Genomic DNA, 23,977 nt, shown 5'->3' with positions numbered 1-23,977 from the left:
TAAAAACTAATCGCAACGTAAATAAGATAACAGCATACATTAAACGTAAACATATCTATTATCCGGCATGTTTTATTAATAGAGAAACCTCTTAATTATTTCGCTTCCCTTTAAATCTTATTCTCTTCCAGGTTGAAATACTAAGTAGCCTCAAATGTATATCTTACGTATTCAAAATTCAGTTCAGAGACTGCTACTATATTCATTTTTATATGCCTCTAGATCCCAGTTCCTTCATTACCATTATAACTGCTCTTATGGATGTAGCATTATATTATATGCATAACGAACTTACCTCATTCCTTCCATATTCATTTTCTCATCGCATTCTGTACATGCCGATGTACTATGAATGCAATATGCAATGCATTCTATGTTCACCATGCATGTTATGCCATTATACCGTAGAGAAAAGCACAAACAATTAATAAAATTTTACTTTTTTGGTGTATGATACAAATTGTTATGCTTATGGTTCTTATAATGGGTTTGGATGCAGAGAATTTTCCATGGAATAGCAATTATATTGACTGGATTTATGTGAAATTGTTCGGTATAAATGTTAATAAAAATAAACCACGTGAAGTATAATAAAAATATGAAAAATTTATAAATAGCACGAAATGATAGTTATTTATTTAAAATGTGCACTGTGCATGGTTGATTTTTCCCCAATAAATAATACTATTATCTGCTCTTTTTCGGAATATTTTCGAAAATATTATAAGCTTTTAGTCGCTTACAGTAATGCAAGCGACAATTTGTTATTGGAAATAATTTTTATTCAGTCACATCGGCTTATTGCTGACTTGACTAGAAAAACAAAATTATGATGGCAATAAATCGTATAAACCACCTCAGACCATCAGAAAAAATTTAGTCGAAATGTCCGTTTCTGTGAAGTACCTTTAGTCAAAATGTCCGCTTATGGTGACGGCTTTAACGATTTATCCAACACTGTCCTGGTGAAAACCGTTTTTTGTACTTTGAATCTTTGAATTCGAAATGGCAACTTTTCGTTGACAATTTCGATATTAAAACTGTAAAGGATTTTTAGACCTATTTAATATATATCATGTACCTGTACGCCTTAGGCTCTGGCAATAAAGTCCTACACGTCAAAATATCAGTCTGGCAATAGGTGCATACCATATTTTATCTGTCGAGAACAGATATATCGAGATAAGTAAAAGCTACCTAGATAGATAAGCTAGAGATTATCGTTCCTGATAGATAGAGCATATGTCGACAGTCGACACTTCTGATACACTGTAGATGGCATCAATTTTCTATGAAAAATAAAAGATCACGACACGTCAAAAATATAGGGAAATAAAGAGACATGACAGACTCGTAATCTTTGCTTATATACATATTTTCATAGAAAAAGGACGCCCCTACAGCAGGGCCTATTTTAAGGAATTTAATTTCCAAAAATTTCACAATCACAAAAATTCCTAAAGTTTCTAAATTTTGTTTTCTGTTAGATCTCATTTCAAAGTTAAGCTCAATGACATGAAAAACAACTAAAAATGCAGTAAAAACAACATTTACGATTCAATCTGATGTGTTTTTAGATAAAATGACACAAGACAAAAGAAAACACAATTTAAGATTTGTCAGAATTTTAAAAGTCGTAGATACCTGTCAATTAAGTAATTTCGAGTATATGATATTTTTGCGCAAAATTTGAATTCGCTAAGGGACTAAACGACTTTTAAAACTCTAAATAATGTCAAATATGTTCAGAACTAAAATAAACCCACAGTACGTCGAAACCCGTACTTTTCGTAATTATGCACTTCTTTCTTGTAAAATCCTTTCGTGGTTGCTCACAGATGTGAAATTGGCGACAAATGTTTGTCCGACCTCTAACTTGAATAAAACGCAACCGAATTTGATAATTCTTTTCTCCGTGTTTTGCAATGTCAAAAGGAAGCCTAAGTTCAAAGATAAAAGAAAAGTCAGTCGAGCGGTTCCAGAGATAGGGTCAGAAAAGTGATATTTTAAAGGTCTGCTCAAGGTTTTTTTTTACATATTGAGGGTAACACCAGTAAATGGCGTAACTACCAAATTTCTGGAACTGCACTACCGATTTTCATAGTCTCTTCCCTGAAAGCTAGATAGGATGAGGATTCTTTTGAAAAACAGCCTACCGAAGAAATCGGGCCGAATTTTTAGTGCAATCATATTTATGTGTCTAGACAGGATTTGAACCCTAGAATGCAAAACCACTTGCAAAATTGTTTTCCGGTCACTGCGTCGTCAGTCGGACGAACGTCAATGACGAGTTTTATGACCGACCATGGTATCATTGGAAAGTAACATCTCTTTGAAAAAATGAAGATTTTATACTGAAATAGTTGAACTTTGGAAGGTGCTAAAATAACTGTCGATATAAAAGAACGTGTGCTCTTAGGGTGTAGCGTTTTGACGAAAGTATTTTGTTTTTTAAGGCCTGCGGGTAGGTTCGATGCAGAATGTCCCCTGATCACATTTAAAATGAGCTACGACAAGACTATAGTGATTCCCATTCACAGATTTCACCAAGCTTTAAATCCAGAAATATTCTCAAAAAGTCGTGGTCAGGAGCACTTCTTGTAATTTTTCATCGGTGAGTCAAATTTCTTTTAATTTTAAAGTAAGCCGCATTGAAGCCACGGTCTCTACGAGTAATTATCACATACACTTAACAAATTTTTTTCCACACAGTCGCCAGAATTGATCTCAATATAGCTTTGGGACCAAAAAGTCGGTTTTCAGAGGTGCGCATGGGAGCTCCGAACTTCAAAAAACAAAATACTTTCGTCAAAACGCACTGCTCATACAGTAATCTGTCTCAATTCTCTAATGATACCTCACATACGTGAGTAGTAACTGACGAGTAACGGGAACTACTACTCACCCCAATTGGGATAGCATGGTACAGGTGCGAAATAAATCGACTTTTAATATCACGGAACAAAAATTCTTAAAGCTTTTTCACAGTAACTAAACTCCAAAAGAACTGAATTGTTCATTGTACGTTTTTTGTGTTCTTTTCAAAGCATATATTACGTGCTTGCGATTACGTAAATATGCCATTACTCACATGTTTCGAAGTGATTTTTTGCGTTTTGTGTCACAAGTCTAGTAGAGAATTCAACTGGGGCTCTGAAGAAAACGTCGAACTAGTTAAAGCAAGAAATTTCGAAACAACAATGTAAACTGTAGTGTCATTGGTAATTATACCTTAGTTGAACGCTAACTATTATTCTGGTTTAATCAAAAAAGAAATCAAATTGGTGAAAAGGTATTTCGTCCCCCGTTCTAACAACTTTCATGCAAAATGACAATTCACAAATATTGAAGGTACGATTTGTGTGATCTTGCATCCTTGCATTCGAGGCTACAAACAAACCCTTTTTTATATTCTGTCTTTACAGCATCAAAATACACCATTATGTACCATCAACAATTGTTATATAATCGAATGAAGCTTCAGTAGCTTCATACAGCTTGAGTGTGCACTGTATGTGTATGCTCATTTGTTGATTATTTTTCGCTCGGGAGGAATTGCACACACTTTGGTATTGACGTCAAGTAATACACATATCATGGTGAAGTATGTACCTGCGTCAGTTTAATTTTAAAACTCTATGAAAAGAACGTCTCAATTTCACTATGATAGGACATGTTTGAGCGAAGTGATGAAATACTTTGGGAAAATTGACATAAAAAACTTCTGATGTTTTATAACTACCAAAAAGGAAGATTTGAATAGACGCCGAGTCTTTTATTTATTGAGCGTACCTAATTAAATCATTTCCTATTAAAAGTTCAACAAGTTTTCCATTGATGGAGTATGTTTAAAGAATATGTTCTGCATTAACTTATGTGACAAACGGTGTCCGGAAAGAGAAAGGTGTATTTAACTTCAAATATTTCGGCCTCTTCAGAATGGTCAACGTCAACCGAAATCATACTTCACCAGGTCCAACATTGTATGAAAAATGGGCAATTCTTCGTACTGAAAATAATTGCTTTAAATGTTGATCAACCCAAGTTTCTATTAGCAAATTTTAATAGAGAAAAAATAAACTTTTTTAATCTCAAAACCAGAGACGTCTTTCAGTTTTAGTAATCCCGAACCAAAAGCTGAAGAACTTCTCCAAAGTTTTATAAAAGAAGTCTAATGATTGACAAAAATTTTAAATTATTTTTTTTTTCTCGACAATTCTTGGCTTTGAATCGCATTATTGATTAATAGATTACGTTACTGTTTACTATAATTTAATTTAATGTTAAAGAATTATAGCGTCTATTGTTGTTGTCGTACGCGAATGTTATCGGATTCATTCAAGATTGAAGATATAAATGTTGAAAAACGTACGTTTGTTCATTTCAGTTGAATTCTCTGACCAAATATCATCAGAAAAATCTAAGAAATTATTCCAATTTAAAGCCATTAAAATTAGTTGCCTAAGTAAGACAAATCTTAACCGTGAAAAATATAACATCTGTGACTCTGTGATCTATGCATTGCAGAGTATGCAACTAGTGGGGGATTAACGCAGAACGTTATTCTAAGCAAAAAATTGTTTTACGGTATGCCTCTAAAATGCAGGATTTTTTTAATAAAATTAATTTTGTTTACAAAGTACGACCCAACGACCCAATTTTGTCAGCCGCCTAAAATGTGCCGGAGGTCGTTTCCTGTCTCGATGAAAATAAGTATGTGTAAGGTGTTCTGCAGCAAGAACTACATGGGTATCGACAATTCTGATCAAAAGAATTTCTAAAAACAGTGTAAAATCAGAAATATAGGGCCGCCATTTTGTAATTTTCTTACGGGCGGCTGTACGTTTCGAAGTTCAGACGAACTTGTAAAAAGATCAGTGCATTTCAGAGACATACCGTATGACAATTTTTTGTTTAGAATAATGTTTTACGTCGATTAAAAATAACTTGTCAAAACTTCAGTCCCCCGTTGCGAAAAGACTTTTTGTGACTAGATGTGATGTTATCAAGAGCGAAGCGAGTTTGATTACCACATCGTTCGACAAAAACTACCACTTTCGTATTGCCTACAACGTTTTCTGCAACCAGCTGAGAAAAATGAACTTTTGAAATGCGAAACATAACCCTGCCTTTACTCACATTCTATGAACGAAATATTGTATGAACGATCAAGAAGACTTTTTCACTATGAAGAGATATCTGTGGCCACTTTCTATGTTCAATTTGTATCTTTTCGCTGCGATAATCGGCTGGTAAATTATTTTGGGTTAGATGTCGTTTCTTTGTCATCACAGCGCGGTAAGAATTTCTTACAGGCAAGGAAAAATGAGAAGTTACAATTTCAATTCAATTCTCCTTATTCAATCCACATTCATTATCAATGGTACGTATGTTTATATATATTATAACGTGTATATCGCATGTGGATTGAATACCATCAATAGGATTGTATTCGTGGAAAATGTGACTTGATTATTTTCGTACTGTAATTTCGCTTTAAAAAAATATTTAAAAAAATTCAGGGAAATCTTTCAGACATCCCAGTTAAAGTCTGCACTCAAACGACACAATTCTACCAACATAGAAGTTTTATAAAGTAAGTCGCAAGTGATGCAAAATATAGTTGAAAAAGTGATAGAAAAAGAAAGTGATGCAAATAATCGTCACGCCTGACATACTTTACTCTTATGATACCTTATCGTCTAATCAGTCAGTGTCGTCGCCTTATCAACAGGAAATAAAAGTTGACTTGACTTGACTTGACTTTCGCAATAACAAGCTTGCCCCAGTGGGCTCACCCATGAGATTATTTGAACGTGAGGACTTTGACTTGAATGATCACGAATGAAAATCAAGTCCTAATCCTCCCTTTTCTCTCTCCTAGACTCGGTTCATTGTACACCAGAGAACAATTGTGCGCTTCCTCTCGTCGAGCACACTCATTCACATTCGCACTCTGCCTCCGGCACTTTGTGTACGATGAACTTTGTCAGTGGTGGGGCCACTACTTGCATTACTTTGACTTATATACCAAGGATGAACCAAGGTAACTAACTCAACCACCGTCGCTCGATCTATGTGGTCGGACTAACTACACGGCAGTGGGGAGATGAACCAACCACCTGAGCTCTTTCATTGCTCGGAAATGTTTTTGTATAGAATTGGTATCGTGAAGAAAACTACCTGCAGCAGGAGACTTACCAAACCACACGTCATACAAACCATTCATTCAGATTCATTGTTATTTCATCGTAATACCATTTTCAAGCGGTGGTGCGTAATCATTCTTTTGATTTTCGTATCATTCAAAAAAGCGTTCTCCAAGAAGCCATTAGCGCGTGAAACGAGAGAGAGAACATTAAGATCAGATATACATATCTTTAGCAGAAGATAACACAGCCAAATTATTACATAAAACCGTTTACACTATCGCTAGTCAAAGAAACGAGAATGCTCCCGTCAACAAACGTCCGAGAAAAACTGGAATCGCCGTTCCGACAGACACCGCGCAACGGGAATGCTCTTCTCAACGTTTCGTAAAACGCGTCTCATGTGGTAGCCACACCACGTAAACAGCGACACCTACGTGTAGAGGATACGCTCCTCTTAGGGAACGTGCAAGAAACGCTCAAACTCAGAGGCTGCTAAGCCCTTTAACTCTACGGAGAGAGTAGTTTCTACAAGCGAGGCAAACGTTCCCTTCAAGAAACGTTAGAGAAAAACTGAAGGCTAACGAACCATAACTTTGACTTGACAGACGTCGACAAGAATTAAAACCAACAACAGGCCGAAACTCGAAGCGCGCAACATCACGGAAAGAAGAAAACTCTAGACAACAACAAATTGCAAACAAATTGTACTTGTGCACGTACGAAGAGCGAAAACAAGAATAAGGCTTCTAATCGCACAGGACCATCGGTTAAGTATCTGTTTGCCAAAACTGGTAAAACGGCATATCCAAACCAAAAGCGTAAATGCTCCTTACAAGAAACGATAAAGCAAAACCGTGAGATATGACGCATTCAGAGAATGGTAACTGTAAAGCATCAACCATTCGCTCATCAAGTTACAACGCACGTACCGTAAACCGTTACCCTATACAAACCGTATCTGCTTCAACTGGAGTCCGAGTTTTCTCCAAACCGTGCTGCGGTTTCAGTATTTCAGTATCATTTACGCGGGACAAACCGTATTTGCAACCACGACCAGAGCCTTCGTTCATCATCGAGTTTCACTGGTTTCAACGGCTTGACCTGGATACAGCTCCGTTCGATATTCCTCCTGTTAGTTTCCGCATTGGCATTCGGCCTCTATTTCTCGGCATTTCCCTCAAATTCATGAGTTCCATGAATTCCATTGAGCAACTTTTCCAAAAACAATGTTGGTAATCATCCCGTTTCACCGCCTAAGTCTCCGTCCGTCGAAATTTCATTCGGAAAAAACTACAATCGCTCGCGAAAACAGTCGGACACAATTGTTAACAACTTTAAAATCAAACAAACCAAAAAAACAAAGAAATAACTTGAAAACCTAAGACAAATTTGACGAACAAAATTTTTCACGTCCAGCCATTTTCACATCACCTACTTATCAACAGAAAATAAAAGTTAAATGAAAAATCATAAATAACAAAAAATAAATTTTAATTTAAAATAACCAGAAGAACCAGCCATTTTTTTAAATTTTTTTTACCTACCTCTATGTAGTTGACGAAATTCGCGTTTGATCAATTGGCGTTCAGTGTTCTGTTCTGATCGGTTTTCTGATTTTTTACCAAATCTAACGCAATTTCTGCTACCGAACGGCGAGCGATCTTCCCAGTTGCAGTCATTGGAAGTGAATCAACGAAATACACCCCACCTTGAAGTCGTTTCGTGTAAGCAAAATGGTCTGAAATAGTGACAACGAACTATGAAGTCCTTTAGCGTCTACTTTTCCAACGATAGAACTATAGATCGTCTTCAAGGACGTTTGAAATGCCATCCACGCTAGGAAATGCCATCAAAATTCATACAAATGAATAAATGAACGAAACATTTAACGAAACTTAAGTGTGGTTACGTCTGAAAGTATCGCAACTTGAAGATGGTCTATACGAAAAAGGCGTAGTGATGCAGCCTATGAAATGATAATCCATTTTGTAATAACCACGTTTCTACCATTTGAAAAATGTATTTAAACATGGTTATTGCAAAATGCTGCTGAAATATCATCAAGCAAATGATAAAGATCTCAATTGGATGATAAATTTCAGTTTTTATCTAGTTTTTGGCTTCATCAGATTTTGCGTCTCTTCACGGCAGAGTAAAATAAACCAGGCAGGAGCGCTTGATTTGACTAGAGACCTGAATTATCAAGTAGCTTTATTTTTGCGAATAAAATTACTTCAATTTATTTCAGTTTTCATTTGAGTTCATTTTCATGCAGTGTATTAGCTCCCTTATTTGACGTTTCCAAAATGAACAGCTCCTGCCTGGTTTATTTTACTCTGCCGTGGTCTCTTTAGTAGAGCTCCAGCATTATTTCCTCACTGAACTAGATAAAACTTACTTGAAACGGCATCGTGTATTGATTGTTCAGTGCACGCAGCTGAATTGGTTTTTACAATTATAGCTGCTGGCACAAAGTCATATTCCGGATCTGGCAACGCCACCAAGCATGACTGCTTCACGCCATCGATTTTATTGAGGAATTCTTCGATTTCGGCTGGTATCACATGCCAGCCACCCACCTTAAACATCTCTTTCTTTCTATCGACTATGAACAGGTCGCCGTTATCGTCGAATCGTGCTATATCTCCCGTCTTAAAAAATCCATTGTGATCAAAGTAATCAGCAGCGTTTTCAGTGCTACCCATGTAGCCAGAAAAGGGGAACGTTAGCTTGAAACAGAGATTGCCAACTTCGCCAATGCCCAGTCGCTCGCCGCTATCGTTGACGATTATCGCCTCGCATCCACTGATCAATTGTCCAACCGAGACATTCTTTTGATGTCTAAAATTTGCCGTAATTACCATGAAAGTTTCTGTCATTCCATAGCCATGACAAAATGTTCCGTTCGTCATAAATTTATTCATTTTATGAATGATGTCAAGCGACACTTTTTCTCCACCGCATAAATAGTGCTTGTAACTCGACAGATTAGCCGTTTCAATGCGCGGGTGGTTCAATATCTGCTTGATCGGAAATGCCGTTGATATGGTGACCGTTGCATTGATTTGTTCAACCACATCGAAAAATCGATCAGGGGAAAATGGCCCGAAGTTAACCACCCTGGTGGCTCCATTTATTGTGCCAGCCATTAAAGACACCACTCCAGTTATTGCGTAAATGTCGGAGAGGGAAAGCAGAACATCAGATGCATTGATAAACGATGACAGTCGGGTCACAGTGTCGAGAATAGAAGCATGTGACACGAGAACTCCTTTATTTTTGCCAGTCGAACCAGAACTTGGTACAATGAACGCTATCTCTTTGGTACCGTCCAGTTCCACCGGACAAAAACACGAAACCGAATCCGATGACTCAACTTTCTGAAATAAGCTATCGACCGAACGTACACTACCGCTGGCTTGACCGTCGAATGTAAAAAATGTCGGCTCATTTCCCAACTCTTGAAAGCATTCATTTAAATCTTCATAAATATTCGAGTCACAAAATACGTAATTCGGCTTCGTCACAGTCAAATAGTGCAGATTTTCCCTCTTCGATGCGAATGTTACATAGGCTGTCACTGGACATCCCAAGCACAAGGCAGCATAAACAATTGCTGGAATATCGGCGGTATTATTCGTGTAAAAGATAAAAACTTCGCCTTGTTTACAGCCGATTTTCTGGAGATTTTCAGCAACGCAAACTGTGCGATCGTACAGCTCATCGAATGTTGTGTGGGCATTTGTATTCGCACAAATCTATAACAATTAATTATATTTAAACTGTGCAAAACAGAAGAAGTACATCAAGGTTAGATCAGTTGTGAGACATAGAGACTCCGATGAAAAATAGTTGAAAAAGACTCTTGAGGAAAACAATGGAAGAATCCCAAACATTTAGAGAGAATATGAGTGAAACAGCGCGGATTAAGCTTTCACCCCGTTGCGCTACAACTATGAAAAAAGCTTGTTTGTGAACGGAGTGAAAGCTTAATCCGCACTTCGCTCCGTGAGCGCAGTCACCTAAAACACTTATAAAACGGTTCATCCGTTTGATTGACAACGTATACAAAATGGAATGAAAACGAAGAACTTTTTCTGAATGGAGGTGACTGCGATTCTAGCTTTAAGCTTTGGAGCGAAACAAGCATTTCTGATGTTCCTTGCACCTGTTTTGCGATCGCCTGAACATCTATCTCTTACTCTTACAACTGATCCGTGACATCCGAAACATTTTACCTGTGCAGTTCGCGAAGCATTCAATTTGAGTATGCTTAATGTAACACTGCCAAGTGAAGTACAGGGATTAAAAATTGTCGGAGTTTTTACTCCATTCCATTGCTTTTGGTCGCTCACAAATGTTGTACGGAACATTTTTGGATGTGAATCGAATGTGATAACTGCCAGGCAATAATAATGTTTTGCTCACGTAAAAAATCCCACTTTCGTATCTAAGCTGTTACTGTAGCTGTGCTCTTCCGTTTCTCTAATGACTCTAATTTCTTACGCTATTTCAAATGTTCATTTGCTGACAAATGATAGAAATAAGAGAAACCAAGAAGAACAGGTTAGATTGGAAAGTAGGATTTTTTTGAGGGGCAAACCTCTCAAAAGAAGTTGCATGCGAAAGCGGAAGAAATAAATTCTTTTTTTTTTAAAGCGATTACCTTAAACTAGCCCTAAGGGTGACTATTCTTGTATTTTCGTAAGTCACATTATTCGCAACCTGACAGTATTATTATCCGTTTATTTCAAGAAAAAAAATATAAAGGTCACAGTTTCCTTTCTCTAATTATTACATAAAAAAACATTAAAGCAAACGTTAACAAAAAGAATAAGTCAAAAAAGGAAAAATTAGCCTGCGTAGCTTCAATTCGCAATTTTAACGATTCAAAGAAGCTACGAAAGAAGCAGTAGCGTGTATAAAATCCCATAAGAACTGTCAACTTACAAATTCATAAAGTTACTAACGGCATGAGAATCTACGCCCAGACAACTAAAAATAGTGAACGACGAACCACTTTAATATAATCTCAAATCAACGCAGTTTAAACAGCTGTCACATAAAGTACTATTTTGTATGAAGACTTTTGTACAGTGCCAAAAACTTAAAAAAATAATCAAAACTTCAAATAAACAAGAAGATTATGAAGAAAATTCTGCTCGGCTTTTACCATTTACCATTTCTCGAACATAAAACACCCTTTATAGTACTTGTAGTATAATAGTTATTTGTATTTGTGTTTATCGGTTGTATATAGTGACAAATGCTTTTTTTTATGCACTAGATGTGTAGATTGTCACTTGAGGCCGCAGACCGAGTGTGACAATAAACATCGTGTGCCTAAAAAAATATTGAAACGTTTTTCGCAATAAAGGCAATGGAAAGTCCTACTTTTCGTCACTTGTTACGAAAATAACTACTAAATATTAATTTTATCCAAATTTTTATATTACCGAATCTTACATTCTTTGGAAGAAAACTAGTATCAAATACGAAACGAGTTGCAAATGAGTTGCACAGAAAAAAAGTGACAAATCGAGTGGTTTGCCCCTCGGATTTTTTATGTGTGTAAAACAGTAGATCACTACTAAATTAAAAATGAAATCTTTGATTATCTTATCATAATTTCAAACTACTATGATAATACTTTAGATGAATTCATATAATGCAAGTAAACATCATCGCATTTACGCCTCTAGGCAGCTATCAATTGTTTTGGTTATCTTATAGTTATAGTTATCTTATCAACTGTAAACGTGAGCTGAGTGTACTAAACTGACTGATTTGTTGATCCTTATGAAATCTGATAAAATCATCAATTTATGCGTACCATTAAATAGCGTTGCCGTTTTGTTCCGAAATGGATTTAATAAGAAATTCGGATCTGCAAATACGGCGAACTCGTATACTACCTCACACATAGTCTGTTACATTATAACTGACTAAACATTCCATCTAAGTTTACGATCAAAGTTCTCCACCGTATATAAACGTATATATGTAAATGTAAGGATGGAAATAAATATTCTCAGTAAGTATATTTCCCAGTCTATTAAAAATTTCGTGAGTGGCATACATATATATTTCATGGTTTTTCTAGGCAAATATTCCAACTACAATTTTCGTATATATCTCGAAATAACGTTTACGTAATATTTTGCAACATAAATTGCGTGCTTTGTACAATTGCTCTTTCAAAAATCTACATAGTTTAACTATTTTTTTTCCAAACATAAAAAGAACACTCTCAAGTGAGTCACAGCGTCGCATCAAACACATAAAATAGCAGGAACAATAATAAAAAAAACAAAAATATGTTCACCCACCTCGATGGCAACTATGTGATACCCGAACGATTTAACTTCCGTACAGGACCATATTCACCTATTCTGTCATTCTGATCGAGACCAAGCATTTCAATGTACTATTTCCAAAATTTCGTTCTTCCGGTTAATTGGTAAAGAATCTATTGTTAACTCATTCCGATTGTAAATACGAAACTTCGTCAACCCAATCACTTTTCGCTTTCATCCGCGCCATAGAAATATTTATATGAAGTGCCCCATTTCCCAAATATCTGTTCACGTGAAAATATTTTAAATTACATTGTAGTTTTTTGCATACGAATTACAGCGTATAACGTAAATGTTGTTAATGATTTACGTTGAAGTACGCTGCACAGGCCAGCCGTAAGTAGATGCGAAGTGCATAATTTACGGACGACGTATGGTTAGGTCATACGTGTTTCTAGATTTCTGAATTAATGACGGAACGGTTGATGGCAACGCAAAAATTTCTTTTGGCAAGGTAAAATCAATTTCGAATCATCTTAAACAAAACTAATAATTAGAAGAAGACAAATAAGGAGACACCCGTACGAATGGTGTACGCCTAGCTTGTCCAATGGACAATGTCAATACTCTCTCTAGAAAACAAACTACTGAAGGATTCTTTTGAAAAACAGAATCTTTAAGTCGGGTGCATTTTCCATTGGAATGTCACTGGAACATAAAACCACTTTCAAAAAAATTCTTCGAAGCTTGTGTGGCTGGTGGGAGGTGATCGAAAACTGAAAACATGCACTTTTCTTACAAAAATTTCTCCAAGTACACGAGCCGTACAGGGTCGTGTGGGGTGTCATTAGAAAGGTAATTGCATGTACTTCCGGGGAAAATAGGGTCTTATTGGGTTTAAAATTCATTCACGCTGAGACATGTGCACTGTGCAGTTGAAGATATCCTAAAGTGAGATTCCAGCCAAAAGTATTAATTGACTGTTGCCATTATGTTTTAACTTGATTCAGTATCATTCCTGTATTTCTTATTATCAATATTCACATGTTCGTCGTTAGGTAACTATTAAATTAAACAAATGACCGCCAAAGTCAAAACAAACGAGATACCTCTCTATATTATAAACCGAGGTTGTTGCATTGAATATCCAACACATCACATCTTAAAGATTGCGGCTAAATGTGTGGATGGGAATTATTATGGGTGGTAATTTATATCGCTCGTAAATCTTGAACTTTCAAAAGCACTAAATCAATTTCGACCTGATTTTCAATATTTTAACACTGAGCTTTTTATAGCCGAGATAAAAAGTATTTGAGAAGAAGTCAAAATCTATCATTAATTTTGTATATCACAAAATTTAATATACCCGCAACAGCGAATGTACCTTCTGAATTACAGTTTAACAAATTAGAAATACGAGCAATTTGGCTTTTAATGCTTCATGCGTCTAAAACCGTTGTTTTTCATGTTTCAAGCACTTCTCGACACATCTTAACATGTAAATCCATTACATAACCGGGATAAAGATGAACAAGTCCCATTTTCGTGTGTTTAATGACCTCGTTCGCTCTCGGATCAAACAAAATTTACACTAACTCTACTTTCTATCATTTTTATCCTCTAGTCATGTAAAATAGTATTAGTTCTGCTTGCTATTTCGTTTATTTTACTTTAATTTTGAAGCTGTGGCATTGTTTAGAACAAAATATTTGATGGATTGAGTCCGTTCGTAGAACATGAAGAACGGATAATGTTTAATTAACCGAATACTTCGACAAGGTATGGAATCGAAGGTTGTAGTGTTAAGTGACTGTATACTCTTGTATACAAATGTTTATTCTCATCTATTTTGCTGAGGCGAGATGAACTTATGTTTCCATTCACCTTATGACGATTATGATCGTGTCGGCAGTAAATATTTGAATCTGTCACTGAATTTTCAGCAAATTGACACAAAAATCTTTTAACTTCATTTAGTTTTTAAACGATGATTTTTTCTATTGTAGATCACGGATCAGATTAAACATTGCAGAATAATGCGCAATGTGGAAATTTGACATGGACGTAGTAAGAAGTCGAGGGCTCTCCAAATAAAATTTAAAAATCTAAATTTAATTTTTGATTTTTAGAACATTTATTTGGAGGTATTAGTTCGACTCCGGGTTTCGAGGGTGCTAAAAGTCGACCACGTCCGAGTAACCCGGCAAAAGTGTTAACAGCAGATATTTCGTTTATTTGCCCCTAACAGGTAGATATAACAGATCCATTGCCTCAAAAACTTTCGATCGGCGTACAATTTCAGTAGGTCCGTTCAATTTATACTTTATAACACATAAAGCAGCCTGAGCCTAGACCGAGATTAAAGGGAAAAATTTTCAGATTGATTACTATTTTGATCATTTTTTGAAGTGAATGAAAAAGTTCAATACTTGATGCGGCAATAGCCGAAATAGATGTGATAATATCGATGTGTATCAATTTTAATTAATTAATTTAAACGATTTTGTGCAAAGGCTGATTGATAATTTATTTATAATGATGTAACAGTAAGAATGAGTATTTGTATGGGCGAATGCCTAGTGAAATCACGAAGAAAATTTGTTATAGCAATTTACACAGCTATTCACGTGTAATGTTTCACTAGACTGCGGCTTGAGAATAGATGTACACATTTTATAGTACAGTCAAACTTTCCATATGAACTTGATTTTGCGCCATTTTTAATTCTAAGTTTCATTAAAACTTCAAACCAAAGTGTTTGTTACTTCCAATGTGAAATTGCGTTGTTCATTCATTTTTTTCCGTTATCTTACGCTTTTATCATTTAAGGATGTAAAATCTTTGCAATAAGAAAAATATTGTGTGGTGACTATAATATTTAATATTATCAGATGTACACAGTCATTTCGAACTATTTTTATGAGTTGAATGGACGTGTTGGCATATTTATATTATAATGCGCTGTAATTACGTTTATAGGGGGTAAATGGTTTTATTTGTTTTTCGAAAGAAAGTATTCTGATTTGGGGAAGAAAAACAAATTTTAATACAAATGTGAGCAGTCCTGGGAAGTAACAATATTGTGGCTGACGTAGTATTGTAAGCATCAAGCGTCTGATTTCGTATTATTTGTGAAAAAGCTTGTTTCATTTAATAAGAATAAAAGGAAATAGGGAGACATTTGAACATGTACCACCTTGGTGAACATCTAAACTGGTAACATAACATCTATCGGTTCATTTTCACCATTAATTAAACAATCGATTTAAAACGTTTCAGGACGGATAAACATTAATTAATTGGTATAATTTGTACAATTTGTTGATTTGCAGATTTCATTTTGCATAAGACTTTAACAACGTCCTTTTTGAAAATGATTTGTGGCTTTGTATCGCTTCGAATGGGTCAGTGTCGACTGCAATCATTTGCAAAATTTCTAGAACCTTCGAGCGGAGTATTATGGTTAAATAGTTTCGGAATGGATACTGTTTGGAACACCTAAATTCACAAATTTCATACCAATTATACAATACTGTCATTAACTGGTATACCGCCATTGATAAACCCGCAATTAAAAATAATTATTTGTGATAAACATACAATGAATAGTGGGTGATGTAAAGTACGTGAGGCTAGTGGAAATAATGAATATTAGATTATGAATGGAAAATATAACCATACTGGTAAGAGTATACGCCGAGAATTATGGACGTTTATTCCGAGGTAGAGATTTAGCTGTGTTTCCGTAATGGAATGGAAATCCTAAGGAATATCTTTCAATTTGTTATACCTTTACACTAGAGTGGTGCGCTCGTCCAAAATGTTGGAGCCAGAGTCGAAATGTTGGCTGTGTTTTCTGTGTGTTAAAAAATCGGGACTCGGGCCGGGACATACAGATTCAGAGATATAGAATACAAAAAAGCGAGAAAAAGTCAAAATTGTTGCTGAATAAAATTATTTGAAAAAAAAGGGGAAAGTATAATTCAAAATCGATGTAGGTAGAAGCGTACCAATACTACGGACAGATAATAATACTATTATTTTCTCACTTCATAAAAAAAGTTTATAATGAAAGAAAGCACATAGGTGTAAGATGACTCAATTCTGTCCGAGGATTGGTACTTAATACATGGAAAATATATATGAAGAACTATTTTAAGCACAGTAGATTTGATTGTAGTTCAAGTAGTACAACATATCTGATATAAATCGATATGTGACAACATTTGCCATTTTTTATAGACACAAATCGAACTTACTATATATAGATACGATATAGAGGATATACAATTAATACATATAATTATATATAGATATCGCTATATATATATAAGATAGTAATATAATATAGAATAATGGGTATCACACTCTGCATGGAATTTGTATTAATTAGATAAACATACACAGGACATTTATTTATGATTTGGAGAGAGCTAGTTTTGAAGTGGGTTTGTATAGAGTTGATTTCTGAGTACAGCGACATTTCGTGAACAATTGACACAATCTAGATTTTTAATTGGTGAATCTTTGTTTATTTTTGTTATTCTCAGATGAAATACTAAAATAGAAAATCCTAGATTTCATTGTTAGTCAAATTTTGTGTTGAGGAATCAGCTACAACGATCAATACTCTTTACGCATTTTGCCATGGACCCCATTTACCTATACAAGTCTTGTTTTGAAATATCGTTTATTCTTCCAATTAGAATTGTCAGCGTGAATAAATCTTCGTTAAAGTTTCATTTTATTCGACTGGCTCGACTCTAGATCAGATTTCCTTACATTTATTCTTCGTAAAATCATAATTCTACTTCATAGTTGCACACACCAAAGTATTTTTATTTAAATGAAATGATGTGAAAGCATTTATAATTATCTGAAATTCATTATGTGCTTAAGGCTTACAATTTTCAATATTACTATGGAAACGTGAAGCCGGTTAATAAGTGAATAATGTTTAAGTACGTAAAATTGTATTGTAATAATGTCTTTACCTAACCAAGCTAACCAACCTAATCAGATTTTCTAGACAAAGTAGCCGAACTCAGTGAAGGTGAGGTCCACAATAGTCAATGCGTCTTAATAAATTCTTATTAAAAATTGTGAAATTCTGAGAATGCGATGAGGACAGTAGTGTAATAAGACATAATCATTTGGAGTTCATATTCATAACAAATAGCAATATCTAATAGATCTCTTTAAGTTGTATTATAACCCATGTGGTGGGAGCCGCCTTAATTTTAGTGGGCATATAGACCTGTAATAAATTTAATTTATAGAATCCACAAAGAGATTAAACCCACCCCTTAAGACACTAAAAATTTAATTAGTGAGAATTTCCAGTCCGAAGAAGACGAACAAATGATTGCATTTTAAGCAATGAATATTCTTTCAATCCATACATACCAACTTTAACTATACAACTTAAACCCACCCCCCCCGCCTCGCCGCTCCGGTCCACTCAATTTGAATTAAATTCAGACTCTACCTTCAGTAAACTCTCAGGCATGGTATTATTGATATTTTGTTATTTCTCTCTTAAATTGTCAATTTTAAAGTATGAGTGGTGGGTAAACAGACTCAGCTGTTTATCTGAATCTGGAATCTGAAAAAAGACCAAATCTGAACATTTTCAGTTCAGTTCAGATTGATTTAAATTTGATTGATCTGATCTGAAAATTTCAGATAGTCTTTTTTCAGATTTCAGATCAGATCAAGATTTTTTTCAGATGATTTCAGATTTGATCATTAAAACGTGTTCTGAGTTAATTTTAAGCTGATTGAAATATCACCGGTTCAGATGTTAAGAAATTCACGACAGTAATTTATTTCTCTGTCTGTAGCACTGTTATATGTGTATTTCGCATGTTAGTTTAGGAGCAAAAAGATTATAAAAGTTCGCTAGACTAAAAATAAAAGCGAACTTCAGGAGTATAGATTTTAAAGGAATTTCTAGATTAAAATTATTAACGTCAATCTACATGGGCTTCTACAGTTTTTCACGAAATGTTTACGACTGAATAATTGTTATTAGCGAGTTCATAAGAAACTATTTTTGTTACTGGCAGCTTCATAATTTAATAGGTAAATATTATCGCAAAAATAAGTTTCTACAGATACATTTCAAAGAGCTAGAAATTAAAAAACAATTGTATGCGATAGCCGTTGGTTTTAGTTTTTCATCGAGAGAGGAAAAACAACAATATATGTTTGTGCCAGGTATGTGAAAATGTCGTGTACAAATGCGGAGAAAATTGATCATTGTGTGGTTATCAGATGAGGAGACCGGCGGCGTGGAAGGAATGAAAGTCTTTGTACATTCTGACGAGTTCAAGGCGTTAAATGTCGGATTTTCTCTGGATGAAGGGATCGCATCACCGAATGAAGTATTTCCAATTTTCTACGCTGAACGTTCCATTTGGAGTAACATACATTGAAGACGTGAAGGGAGAGATCAAAATTACTTTTTCGTTCATACTTACAGAGGTAACGTTCATCTGTAATGGTACAGCCGGCCACGGATCTTTGTTACTCAAAAACACTTCCGGTGAAAAGGTCAATTACATCCTCAACAAAATGACTGAATTCCGTTCACGAGAGGCGAAGAAATTGGATGAGAATCCGGATCTTACTATTGGGGACGTAACTACCGTTAATTTGACCATGCTAAAGTGGCGTCCAAAGTAACGTTGTGCCACCGGTCATGTCCATTACGTTCGATGTCAGGATGGCAATAGATCGTTCTCAAGAGGAATTTGAGGCTATGGTACTTCAAGCAGTTAAGACTACCTTGGCGATAAATTCAAATTAAACTCTGTGTTTCAGTTACATCGTCTATGTGAAGAAGCAGGTGGTGGTGTTGAGCTGCAACTCAATCAAAAGGAATTGCACGTCCCTCCAACGAAAACCGACGCATCGAATAAATTTTGGGTGGCATTTAAGGAGGCGATGGATGAATTGTAAGTGATCTTCACTAAGGTTTACTTAGAAGATGAGCTTGTTAAACAAAAATTTCTGCATCGATTCACAGAGGACTCAGAATCAGGACTCAGGTGTTCACAGGAGGAACTGATAGTCGTTTCATTCGAGGGGTATGTTCATGCTTATAGTACTGTGTCATATAGGTTTTGAAATCTTTTAACTTTGGATTTAGGTTAATATTCCGGCAATCGGTTTTTCTCCCATATTTAACACTCCCGTTTTGCTACACGATCACGATGAGTTTTTGAGCGCTGATGTGTATATTAGGGGCATCGAAATTTACAAGAAAATTATACCGAAAGTTGCAAATGTTTAAATTTTTTGTTATGTAAGAAAGCCCAATAAAAAATTGTTATTTTTGTTACCACTTCTTGTCCTATTTTCATTATACGAATCATAAACAAGACGTTATCTCAGTCAAGATAGTTACTTTGCACGGAAAGACAATCAAATTGTGATTAGATCATTGATAAGCGGTGTACTTACATTGTTGAGAATAAATGGACGAATTACAGTTGACTGTTCCGTACAACAAAATGCTGAATTCAAAAATTGCAAGTGAGACGCCAGTCCCCAGGTGAAAGTGGACCATATCACGATGATTTCGATTCAAGAATTGAATGCCTTGATTAATGTTAAATTACAAAATTAATTTCACATTTAATTGGGAGACTGGACCAATTGTCGCAACACTGCAACTTTGTTGGGAAGGTTCGAAGACTAGACCATAGCACCAATACGCTGACTATTTAACGATCACTAATTGTTTGTAAGTGTTCGAACCTCTCTGAGACAGTTCACAGGAACCAGCTCGTATGTTGCAAGATCAACGGTAAAGTAAGATGTCGTGAGCCAATAATCTCATGTCATTAGTAACAGTCAAACTAAGTCATGTCGGGTGAAAAGTCTTTGTAAAACAATTCCAGAAAGATTTAAACTTTTGTAACAGACGTTTCACCCCGATATGGAAGAGAATTCTCCTGCTCCGTTGCCTAACAAAACACAAATATCATCGGTGCTCTCTGTTGCATCTGTATTTTTGGGAAATTGAATTGGGGAAATTATTTGCCAAAATTTTCCATGAAAATATTCTTGCTCAGGAAAATTCAGTGCTTGCTGATACTGAAAGACAAACAAATTTCATGAAATTCATCCCTTCAGGCGAAATTGGGGCAATTTTTGGATGTTTTTTTGTTTTGATTTTGCGCCGTTGATGAAAATTATTGTCTTGGTCGCGACAAATTGCAAGACAATCTTCAAAGACACATCCGTAAAATATATATTATTTCTGCCGCTACGGCACGATATTTGAGTGAATCAACGAGAAGACTTTTAATGACTCTGCCAAATATGTTTTTCATATTGTGTGATCATTCCAGGCTGGACAGGCCATATTTTAAGCAAAATTATTTACTGAATTCAGTGAAATTTCTTAAATCTGTAAATAGTTCAAAACTCGGGTAGATCAAATACCGTTATTAGGTCCTGGACTTCGGACAAGTTCTGAGTCAGAATATCTGAATCGTGTTTGCTGCAATTATTTTGTGACTTAAGACCTGACCTAAAACTTAAACTTTAAAACGCGCTTGGAACAGTGACGATTTGAATAATATTCAGTGAACATCTGTCGGAATCCTCGTACTATTACTTCAAATATTTAGATCTAAATATCGAACTGAATGCGACACTCTGCAAGCATATAGTTAGCCCCCTGAATTGGAGGCAATAGCTATTATTACAACTGAGTTTAAAAACACTCATGTAAGCTCAGTGAAAAGTTTCAGGCAGCAAAAGCAACTTATTAAAAAAAAAACGAGAACTTAAAAAAAGAGAAAGCCACCATTCGAGAAATTTAACAAGCAAGCGAAAAACAATTGAAGCCTAAAAGCTGAAGCGTACAGCACAAGAGTGTTACAAAATGGCCAATTAGCAAAATGCGAAAGATGTGTACTCAAGCACTATTCGTACTATAGAACCAATCCTCAGAGCTAACCTCTCTAGTCAAATCTCTGGCAAGATCCCCACTGCGCATTTGGCACGCCTGGAAACTACCGATCTGGAGTATACCAATGAGGCTTCTACCCTCACAACCCATCTGGCTAGGAGGTGCAGTGTTCAGAGTTCGTCCCCACGAACCCGCCGGCTCAGTAAATTCTCTTCCATTCCCCATAATATCCTGTTCAGTCGGTGAACAGAGGTGCTATGCAAATTGGTTACCAAGATAGAATCAAGTGGAATGAGTCATTCATCCCCTCTCTAAAGCGAGCATTAAGATGAAATTTACACTAATGTTGACAGAAAGCTTGCCCTGACACTTAGACGGTCATATACGAACTGTTATAGCAGTATCAGCCTCATTTACATCCCTCAAATACTGGCGAGAACTAAAGAGTAGTTTATCAATTCTAACTTGCCAGCTTAGTCTACACTCTAGCTTCTAAAGTCGTTCCGTACGCCAATAGTCTTACTTCTTCGATGCTTAAACTCTAGGAAAAACGTGATAGATAATTACGCTTAGGAGAGCCGTTGCAACGATTCAAATCGCACCTCGAAGTCAACACGCATACAACGCGTCTGATAATCAGGCAAAAGTGCCACTAATCTACAGCATCGTCAGCAGAGCCTGAAATACAACATCCACAACATTCGTCTAGGAGGATACTCATTGATCTTATCAATACGCTTTCATAAATATGACATACTTATCCATTATCAACTCATGTTCGAGAGCACGGGCAGATAACCACAACTTAGGCTGGATTATGCCGATGTTAACGAGTGAGTTTGTATCAGCGGCGTCTAGGCCCAGTCACCATGATATCTGTTGCCTACAAAGGGCTGCGGTACAAGGAGGGTTGGGCACACTTCTCCTATCTTTAGTAAAAGATAGCTTATCTATAAACTACTGAAGGATTCAGGTACTTATCTTTCAGTCAAGCGTTGCTCAGATGAGTCCTATCTGATATCTGCTAGTAGGTTATTCGTAAGCGACTTATTGACTCTAATGACAGTCGCTTCAATATTAATTGAAAGTTTCGCGTGATAATCACAGTGGCCAGCTGTGAATGCTGGCAAAACCCAGATCATACTTATTACTAAGAAAGAAAAATTGAACGTTGTTAAACACCTTCCAATTATCTTTGCGGGACAAACCGATTTAGCTTCTCCATATGGTAAATATTCTGTGCATCATACCTTTGATCCCAAACTAAACTGCATTCCTCACCTTAAATACGCATTTGCCAAAGCTATAGCAACGCTTTATGGAGATGCAATTCGATTGCAAAATTGGGGACTCAGCCGCCGAATCTATGTATGGATCTATATATGCTATATAGAAGAACCCACTATCACTTAGCAAGCATTTATTGTGTGCCTAGATGTCGACATTAGCTATCGTTAGAACAGCTTGCCAAAATTCCAAAGACTTGCACTGTAGCATCACAGAGCAAGGAGTCAACTCCCCACAATCGCCTCTTGAAGACCTTACTTAATATTGCGCCTTTGCTACATTCCACGTAGAAGCATAGCCAGAAAATACTTATTAGACTTAACAATCCTCACTACTAACATAAAAGTAATATGGCCGCTAGCTTGTTGGAGAAACAATGCTAAATTGAAACCGCCTAGCTTCACCCTGCGCTCATGCAAATTCGTTCTACTTTTCGATTTGATAATAATTAAGATAGAAATCCCATCTCGCGACGATTGCTAAAACTACGAATCATTTACAAATGAAAACTTGTAACGTGGTTCTCTGACGGCTCTAATTCAACACCGTGCAGGTGGGGATACATTCTGGTTCATCAACCACATTTGAAACTTAACTCGCTAGCTTCTACGCCATCAGTCTATCAAGCGGAAACATATGCGACTCTCACAAATGCAGCGCGAAATGATACTCGAAAACATCAGAGGAATCGGTAAAATGAATCTTTCTGACAAGCAAAGCGCAATTGAAAGGCTAATAAGCGCATCCAAGATCTTGCTCGTCTAGCCGTCCTTAAGTGAGGCACAAGCTTCAGAACTCGCCGAACACAATCTCAGTCCAACTGTTTGGCGTTCCCAGCCACCCAGTAATATTCAATCGCAACGAAATCGCCGACATCTCTAGCGAAAGCGGTGTCATCAAACTAATTGCGACCAGACACATTCCTAAAAGAGACCACGCATCTATACAAATCTTAATCTACTAAATGCGAAAATGCAAACAGCTTCAAAGCACACTGGGACCAACGAACACGCCAAGACATCAAAAAACTGCCAATTAAGATCATACGCAAAAATCGTATAATATCTCTCTCACTTAACAAAAAAACATAAGGAGATTAACATCATTCTATGCCACTGCTTCCATAATAAGCACTTGCATTCACTATGGCTAATCCCCAAGTAGCTCTGTCAACAACGTGCGTGAGACATTAGAATCATCCGAACACTTTTTATTTAGTATGTCCCGCTTAATTCTAGCTAGGTAAAAAGCTTTGGCCTACATTCTCCCATACCAAACTAATCTGGAGCCTTCCGCACAATATTTTTGATTAT

The 23,977-nt window shown here is 36.1% G+C and overlaps 1 protein-coding gene and 1 pseudogene across 1 annotated transcript; one reads left to right on the top strand and one right to left on the bottom strand.

The window, feature by feature from the left end:
- Positions 1 to 7,726: 7,726 nt before the first annotated feature.
- Positions 7,727 to 15,246, bottom strand: LOC119070529 (luciferin 4-monooxygenase-like). Its single transcript, XM_037174903.1, has 3 exons — positions 15,217 to 15,246; positions 8,551 to 9,910; positions 7,727 to 7,890 (listed from the first exon to the last, which is right to left on the bottom strand). The coding sequence occupies exons 1-3, from the start codon at positions 15,244 to 15,246 to the stop codon at positions 7,727 to 7,729; spliced, it is 1,554 nt and encodes a 517-aa protein (XP_037030798.1).
- Positions 15,247 to 18,657: 3,411 nt separating this feature from the next.
- On the top strand, positions 18,658 to 19,794 carry LOC119070528 (annotated as a pseudogene).
- Positions 19,795 to 23,977: the final 4,183 nt, after the last annotated feature.

The sequence above is a fragment of the Bradysia coprophila genome (assembly GCF_014529535.1).
Source record: "Bradysia coprophila strain Holo2 chromosome X unlocalized genomic scaffold, BU_Bcop_v1 contig_98, whole genome shotgun sequence".
In the NCBI taxonomy this organism is placed as follows: Eukaryota; Metazoa; Arthropoda; class Insecta; order Diptera; family Sciaridae; genus Bradysia; species Bradysia coprophila.
This window is presented reverse-complemented; position numbering and strand designations above follow the sequence as displayed.